This window comes from Pavona decussata, unplaced genomic scaffold (assembly GCF_977016875.1).
Source record: "Pavona decussata unplaced genomic scaffold, jaPavDecu1.1 SCAFFOLD_98, whole genome shotgun sequence".
Lineage (NCBI taxonomy): Eukaryota > Metazoa > Cnidaria > Anthozoa > Scleractinia > Agariciidae > Pavona > Pavona decussata.
This window is the reverse complement of record NW_028145514.1, coordinates 2,094,661-2,103,590: the sequence shown is the minus strand read 5'-3', so window position 1 is coordinate 2,103,590 and position 8,930 is coordinate 2,094,661. Positions and strand designations below refer to the sequence as shown.

Sequence of the window (8,930 nt, the reverse complement as noted above, 5' to 3'; positions counted from 1 at the left end):
GTGTTTTGTAAATTTTTGGGTGATTTTTAGGCATATTTGGGAGGAGATAGTTTTTCTCAAAAGAGTAGTAAAATTAAGAGAAATAAGAAATATTGAAGATTTAGTGAAGTTTTAAAATTAGAATTTGTGGTTAATAATTAATAGACGGATACCAATTTAGTCCACTAGCAACCTGGGGTGCTCTTGCGTGGTTATCGACTGTCTGTTATTTAGTGTTCCAAAAATCACCGTCTTTCTTCTATCCATTCTTAAAACCTCTTCAAATTTCACTCAAATTCGGGTGTACCCCCGCCTTAATTTACCTGAAGCAAAACCAATCGAAATATTAGGGGTTTTTTTTTTCATTTGAAATATGTTATAATAATTTATGCATTAGGTTCGGCTGATGAAAAGTTCGACGTCTGAATCAAAGCCGTCCCAAAGCCGAAATTCCCGGCTGAGCAGTCCAGGTTCCACCAACAGCCGTTCTCAACTAATTCAGACGCCAAACTTTTCATGTACTTAATTCGAGGTATTAGGTTCTGCTCATGAAAAGTTCGGCGTCTGAACCGGGCCTAAGACAAATCTGTGACTAGCGATAAGTTTTGATGACTGGAAAAGAACTTCTTTGGGTATGAAGGCCACTTTCTCTCCTTAACTGGAGAATGTGGCTCTCCTTTTTCTGAGATTCTTGAGAAAATTTAATCGCACTTGAAACGGCATCAGACTATCTTTGCCATTCCCCGGATCAATGGTTGTTAATTTTTGTCTGGAACGCCTTTAATCCTAATCAATAAAAAGACGAAGCACGTGCAAGACACCAGATCCCCATATTTCACGAATGGCGATTACTTTGAAATCACTGCTGCTGATTAATTAAAAACGTTTTGGAATACATGACCATGCAGCTCCTTCTGAAAGGTTTCACATTTGTCTGCAAAATTGTTTATATAAAAGGAAATAGTTTATTCTGTCTATAATTATGTTTGTAGTAATGGGCTTGCTACACTCGGATATGTGCATTTGCTCATCTCCAGAATGAGGTGCCATCAAGCCTAGCAGTGGGCAGATGTTATGTTCTACTTTGGACTCGTCAGCACTGCGTAGGGCATGGTGGATAATGGGGAACAGATCCTTCTATTTTATTACCCCTTACTGGCCAACACCATTCAACATCCATTCATCCAAGACTTGTGTGCACATAGCGGATCTCCAAAGACGAGCGTTCCAGTAGTCTTGCTGCTGGTTGAGGATAGGTTTGTTAAACTAACCGAAAACACCTTAACACATACGCCCTCCAGGATCGGACAAATAAAATACAGAGCATAAGTAGTGTCAGACGCAGCCGATGCGTAGGATGCTACACACGTGTTGGATCACTAAGGATGAAAGAACAGTAAGATCTTCATCCCATTAACTGTCATGCCTTACGCAGTGCTGACGAGTCCCGAGGAGGATAATACAGTTTTCCAATACTAGGCTGGTTGGTATCTCAGTGTGATGATAAGGATATGCACACAACTGAGTGCAGTAAGTTCGTTAGTGCTCTATTTATATTCTATTCATATTTTTGTATTTTATTTTCGTGGATTATTTAAAAAATTTCATTCGTACAGATTAATTTTGTAGAAACCATCTAAACGTGCGCGTTTGAGTCATGTGACCACAGTTCCCCTATAGAGCACGTGACCAGATTGTGAGTCAGTCAAAGCTGGCCATACGTGATACTTGATAACAATAGACGTCATGTCTGAAGTCATGAAACGTCCATAAAGTTTATTTGAGAACTTCGTGGCTTCATAATCGATGCTCATTGGTGGAACCTGGACTGCCATCATCCAGGACAGGCGCACGCATTCATCCATATATTCCTTTAACTTGACGCAGTTTTGTAGCTCAGGGAAATCATACAAGGTGCTCCAGAGCTGTTTGCTGACATCCTGCAACGAGTGAGATAAAAAAAAAACAATTAGTGCAGAATTCCGAATAATATTGCCGCCGCACAAAATTAAAGGCCTAAAAGGCTGCAACTTTCGGGTAACAGCTACTTTCGTACAACAGGAACGTCGGTTGTGCCTCAGGAAACACAGTTTCTCTTTCAATTATCTTCTGAGATGTGCACGTTCATTCATTTGAAGTAGCCATCTATGCTGTTTTGTTCGGTGGGTGGGGGAAGGGGAGTCACTTTCGGAATTCTATAGAAGTAAGCATTCGTACACCCATCTTTACATGCAATGACTTTCTTCAACTTAAAAAACGAATCGTTAATTCCCGTGGATCAAATACGAATAACACACCGAACCATTAGCTGCCAAGTGCGCTAAGTCAAATCACGATTGGTTTAGCTCCCAGTTTAACATCTTTGCATTGATTAACTTTCTACCATGCGACTTCTGTAACACGCGCTGCTAGGGCGCGTTCATGCAACTTTCGCCATTTACGTTTTCTCTACCTACGATTGTACATATGTATGACATTTTACATGTCGTGGGGAATAATCGTAAGCAAGATGTAGGTACGATTTACACGAAACAATTCTTATCGTACGTTGTCGAATACAAGCAAGTTGTACCACCTTAAAATGGACACTGAGTACTCTGTAAAATAGACTCTTGATTACTGCCTGCCATGCGTCAGTCCAGCTCTCCAATTTTTGCAGGTAGAGTTGCTCCCCTTCGTGCTTTATTCCTTCACTTTTTCCTTCTAAGATGGACATCTCGCTTAAGACAGCTATGCAATCGAAACTGGTGCGAAGCTAACAGTTCTGAGTACCCGTTTTAACGGTGGTTGACATGTGTTTATCTGTTTATTCTGGCATGAAAATTGTGGTCCAAACTTACCTTGAAGAACTAATTTAAAACATACCCGTTTGATATTGTCGAGTTTTAATCGTGCGCCAGTCTGTCTGAAGTAGTCAGTAATGCGGTCTTGTATCTCGTGCGCATGCTCTGCTCTCTCCTCGTCATCCGGGATATCTAACAGCTTCTTAAGCTTGCGTTGCTTTTCAGTCAGTGCCTGTTGTACCGTGCGAAATGACACCTGTGGATGGGTACACAGATAATATAGTGTTTTAAATTCAACAGATAATAGTGTTCTTAAACCTACTGAGCACTATAAACTCCAAGAAAAGAAAAACCGATTCAAATCCTAAACGGTTAACTACCAACCGGATGCAAGGGTTCTTTACCCTTAAAAAATGTCGAAGCGCTCTGTTGATTTTTTTTAACACTATGCAAAAAAGACAAACGTGTAAGAACGATCATACTAAAGTGTATTCAGTAATATTCCGAACAAAAGACAGCGTTGTCCTCTGTATCACAAAAACAACAACATTTTCTTGTTTCAGTTTCCGAGTATACGCCAAGTATGTCTGATATAGTTAATCTTAACTAAGGAAGTCTCCGCTAATCTAGCCCCTGGGCGGTAGACTTCATTGCACTCACCACCAAAACTGAGAACAGGATTTTATTTTTGATGTCTCCGCTATCATCCATTTGATCCAGGGATTCTACGTCATCAAGCTCGTCCATGGCGTCCAGCCTCGTCTGTGTGTACAGGTTATCATAGCGCTCAACCAGAGCAGACGGCCGACACTCTCCCGCAGATAGGTCCTCGAATTTCCCGCCTTTTTTGAGTTGTCTCTGCGCCTGGTCTTGTAACCTACAAGATGTGTAAAAGACAGAAATATGCCGTGATCTTGAAATATCAGTTCTGCTTTCATTTTGAATGTAGGCTTGCATGCAATACCCTGAATATTGGTTTGGTCAGAAGTCGAACATACTTCTAAAGGCGTTTTTTGCAGACTAGATTTCCTTTCAACTAAAAAGACGTAATTTTCACTCAACGAATTTTCATTTGAGTTTTAATAGTGCAAAAAAGAATCCTCCTTTTAAGCGTTAATACGAACGATGGAGTATCAAAGAATGTTGTTGTCAAATACAAGTCACTTAACGGCGTGTGTCACACTGTTTGCTGAGAAATGAGGCTCTCGCAAGCATTTTTCAAATGTTCTTTTGTGTTGCAAACTTGCAATATGCATGATGGAAAACAAAAATGCGACGTTTCGGGATAACTGTCCCTTTTTTATCAATGAGATGAATCGTTGGACGAAGCGCGCGTGATGTTTTTTTTAAATGTCGTTAAATTGTTACCAAGCCTTTCTCAGTTCTCCCTTTTCTTTGTTGACTTTTGTGCTGCTTAATTTGCAAACGGGACTTTGAGCCTGATGCTCAACGAGTTTGCCTACAAATTCTAAAGTCTCTGAAGAGTCTCTTGGCCGAGACGAAACGCCGCGTCAGACTAGCCACGAACAATTTACAAGTATTTGACTTAATCGTATCGCCGAATAATTGTGTTTGGTATCAACAGTCCCCTTATCTTACCTATCCGTAAGATTTTTCTCCCTCTTTCTCAAATGTTGAACCATTTCCTGTGCTGCTTCTAGTTCCTTCTGTTTTTCCTGTAGTTGGTTTTGGAGGTTGAACCTTTCATCTGTTTGTTGCTGTGTTTTTTCTGTGACCTTTGGACTCGGGTGTCTTCCTTGCGTTGACTCGACTTTCTCCCTGTGGTCCGTTTCACTTGAGCTAGTAGGTGTACTGAGTGCTGAAAATTCTATAAGGAAATCAAACATGACTGTCGCAGTGCTATACTATAAACTGGTTTGAATTCTGTTGAAATATTTTAAACATTTCGACATAAAATCGAACCCAATGCTTCCTTACACAGCCGCTCCGAGGGAATATTAGTAGTCGCCCAGTTTCAACCCAAGAAAGTCAATCAGTCAGTCGGTAAGAAAGTAAACTTTCAGAAGTAAAAGTAAACTAAAAGAAAGTAAACTTTCAGGTAAGAAAGTAAACAGTCAGCCAGTAAGAAAGTAAACTTTAATAAACTAAGTTTCCGTTTTTTAGCACTTAATAACAAAACAATAATAATTCCCCTTTCTCTTCCTTCGTTCGGGCGTTCAGATACCACGACACAGAGGGGTGGAGAGATGGTTTAATCAGGAAAATAAGGCATCCAGGAAGTGTATAGTGATTGATGATCGTGGTATGATTACTGAGTCGATTTTACTGAAGGCGAAGTTCTTCTATCAAACATTTATTCTGATTTTCTAGTACATCTCATTTATACCCTCTCTGAAGTCGAGGTGAAGCAAGCGCTTCGAAAGGAGTTTGACTAATTGAGGATACACGATAGCGTTACCTGTTTCATCGTCCAGTTGCGTGACAGTATCAAACACATCTGATCCCTCACTGACATCTCCAGACTCCGAGCCGCTGGCCACTGTGCGAGTGATGGTGGGCACGTTTGGCTTATCCACTCCCTTTAGTGACTCTTCAAACAATTGTAGCACCAGGCGATGCCCGTGATGAAATCTTTCGAGCAGTGGTAGCACTCGCTCGTCATGTGATATGTTGAACTCCTTTCTCAACTGATTCAAAAGTTGAAGGACCTGAATCGGATCAGGAATGTATATTGAGGTAATGTAAAGTCTATTTGGCGGAAAGTTTTCTTTTTTTAAGTTCATCGACAGTAAGTTTTTTTTAAATAAATATAAACTATTTGATAAAAACAAACCAAGGGTAACACTTTGCAGGCTAGTACCTTACGCATGCGCACAGCTATATTACCCGGGCACTGACAGCCATGGACAGCTTCACACCCGCCTCGGCAGTACAGGACGCCTGTAACGTGGCTTTTGGGTAGCGGACATGTCTGCTGGCTATGCCATGCTGACGAGGCCTGACAATGCGTGAGGTATGAATGAATGAACTTTTATATACCGCACATATCACCAAGTCTCATGGCGGTTTACAATTCTATGGGGTGAAATCGGACGTCAGCATGTGAAGGCGCCTCTGGCATCCGCTATCGGTCCATATTTTGATCTCACCTACCCACACCCTCAACCCAAGCATGAGTGTGAAAGATAGAAGGCCAGACCACAACACCGGGAGCTACGTTCCCTACTCTTGCAAACAGTGTGTGGGTTCTTTAACGTCCCACAAAGTTATTATGAACAAGGGTTGTGAGACGGGACCTACGATCTATCGTCCTTATCCGAGAAGACTAGAAAGTCTAACTCTTTGCAGATATGTCATTATAAAGGCCATACCGCAGAGCTATGTAGTGTAACCCTTGCAGCATGAGTGCTTTTAAAAGCGACTCTCAAAAACCTCATATTCGATTTTTATCTAAAAAATAGATTTCGCTGATAACTCTTGCATTAACTTCCCTCAGCAAGTAGGTAACAAACATGAAATACGAAAGCAGAAATTTAATTTTGTTATAATTTTGTGATTCGACCTTTTCGCATCCCGGTCTGTGGTTAAACCCAAAAGTTTATTCCTCTGAACTTGGGTTAAATTGCATGTTGCGATAAGTGCTCAAAGTAGACAAAGTTTGTGCCCTCAGATTTATTACAGCAATTAAAGCCTATGATTGCAATTCATCATATTATAAACGTGAAGGGTCATCGTAACTGCCGAATTAGGAGGTTTTGAATGAACTGTAATCTCCAGAACGAACAGCTGCAAGTCAAGCAAAATTCACGATCTTGTCAGTGGATTTAGAGCACAGCCCGGGGTGCGAAAAGTTCGAATCGTACGTAATTCATATTTGCTACCTACTTGCCAAGAAATGTTGATGGAAGAGATATCGGCGAAATCTATTTTTTAGATAAAAATCGAATACGAGATTCTAACAGGGAGAGTCACTCTTTTAAAGTTTTGTTGCATTGTACACGTTAAAAAGTTTAATGGTTGCGTGGGCATTTAGATATTAAGGGATACTTTTTAATGCTATTTCAACGAATTTGGTGGCAAATCTAGAGAGTATTTCCAGCTGATAATTCTCTTTATTCACAGGCCTTTTGTTGTAATAGAGTGTTGCGTTGATCAGCCGTGATTTCTTTTTCTTGGCCGAAACACGTCTCGAGAAAAACTCCTTCGTTCGACAGACGTGAAAATGCCCTAAACTTCCCTACAGTAACTTAGCAAAGCAGCTGTGTTTTCTTGTCCGATTAGTTTTTGTAAAACATTTAGTTTTATTCGTTGACTATGAGCAAGAGAGGATCTTGATCCTCTCTTGTTATGAGGTAACTCGGCTTCAGATATGAAAATCCGGTGAAGGGTGGGTTCCCTTCACCACATTTTGCCGTCATTTGAACAGAAAAGAGCTGTAGACGATAAAAAATTTTCGCATGCTAAATATCTATGGCACGTCTACGAAGCAACATGGCGCCATTTAAGTTGCAGGTTTGAACCGTTCACGTGCATGGGGTGTGTCATAAGCATGTTACACACGGCAAATTTGCACCGTCTGAATCGATGAAATAGAACAGTAAGACAACAGGACGAATTTTAGTTTGCTAAAGAGATAATGGCCTGGACAGAAAGAGATTACCAGGCTTTTTTGTCTTGACGTGAAGACAGAAATCTGTCTTACGGATGAAGGATGGTCACACCGTGTTAGTATTTCCCATTTCATCTGGATTTGCAAGGTCACAAGATGAAAACAAACCAAGATTTCTCTTACCTCTTTATCGTGATTTACTCGTATTTCTAACTTGTCGATTAACCCAGTTATCAGGAGTTTGTCTCTTGAATCAATCTGCACAGCACTCATCAGCGACTGGTTAAAAAACAATCTGTCCTCCACAGCTTTTCCCGACAGTTTCCTCATATACTGAGTTGTTTTATCATCTATTTCCGCCTTACTGTGTCCAGAAACAGTTAATGATAATTCGGGGCTACTAACTGGCATGTTAAAAAGTTGGTCGGCTAGTTTCTGCAAGGCAGATTTGTAATGGTTCACTGCGCGCTCCATTTCACTCTTCAAAGCTTCGTGCATCTTCATAAAATTCGTTGAAGATGATCGCGTAATCGTCTCCAGCAATGCATGCTCAGAAAATCCATTCAGAGCCTTCGAAAACTGCTCCGCTCTCTGAACAAGCCGTTCATGAAGTGTGGCGTCCATTTGTGTGCAAACTTTGAAGATAGCTTTAATGTGTTCCCTCGAACTCGCGCTCGCAAAAGTTTGGTTGTTGTATTTAAGAACGTCCACGAAATATCGAATCAAATGATGGACAAAATCATCGCTGGTGCATCCGTGATCGGGAAGTCTTCCTTGGCGGTCGTAAAATATCTTTGAATAAAGGGCAGCCAGTGAAGCTAGACTGCTTGGTATGTCAGCGTACAGACTCTCAATCGATAAATTGTCTAAAATGAGGACTAACACATCTCCAGGGATTTGATTAACTATTCGAATGAGTTCTTGGTATTCCTTCCTTTCAATGCGTAAGTTTATCTTTCCAATAACTTTTAAAACCAGTATTTTGCCGTCTTCCAAAGGGTCTTGCTCCGATTGTGAAGCCGTAGTGTCAAAACTTCGCCTCTCTCGATTAGTTTTTCGCGGCGGCTGTAAAGAATCGGATAAGTTGTCTGGAAAAGAATTCGACCGATTGTGTCGAGATGTAGGGCTGGTTGGTAGCAAACTAGTTCGACTGTTCGACATTCTGTGTCCCTTTGTTTAAAATTACTCGGAATGCTAATTAGGGAAGTCAAAATTCTCTAACTTCAAAGCTTCATTAAGGAATATTTCCATTTAGATCGTTAACGTTTCATTATCACCTGAAGCGCTTCTTAGACTTGAAATGTCGCGTTCGTGTGTAACAACCTTATTGGGTGATTAGCCCTCGTAATACTCTCCACACACACAAAAAACAATCCGCAGATATTCTGTGAATGACCAGGAAAATAGGGCAATCCATTCATAAATGTTCTTGAGCTGAAGTTGATTTGACCGAAATGTAAATTTCTACAACCCTTGTCATTGCACATTGTTTTGCGGCCATGGTGATTAATGACCAGTGTTTACTTCTCTGCTTCTGTTGACATAAGTTAAGCCCGGTATACTTTAGAAGCCATTCTAAATTCTTTTATTAAAAAAGA

At 40.6% G+C, this 8,930-nt stretch overlaps 1 protein-coding gene across 1 annotated transcript; it reads right to left on the bottom strand.

Annotated features, from left to right (window-relative positions):
• Positions 1–1,551: 1,551 nt before the first annotated feature.
• LOC146472617 (uncharacterized) lies at positions 1,552–8,732 on the bottom strand. The gene is made up of 6 exons (XM_085119374.1): positions 7,516–8,732; positions 5,182–5,431; positions 4,362–4,590; positions 3,423–3,639; positions 2,845–3,018; positions 1,552–1,919 (listed from the first exon to the last, which is right to left on the bottom strand). Exons 1-6 carry the CDS (start codon positions 8,491–8,493, stop codon positions 1,635–1,637), a joined length of 2,133 nt encoding a protein of 710 aa, XP_084975500.1. The 5' UTR covers positions 8,494–8,732; the 3' UTR covers positions 1,552–1,634.
• Between the last annotated feature and the right edge of the window lie 198 nt (positions 8,733–8,930).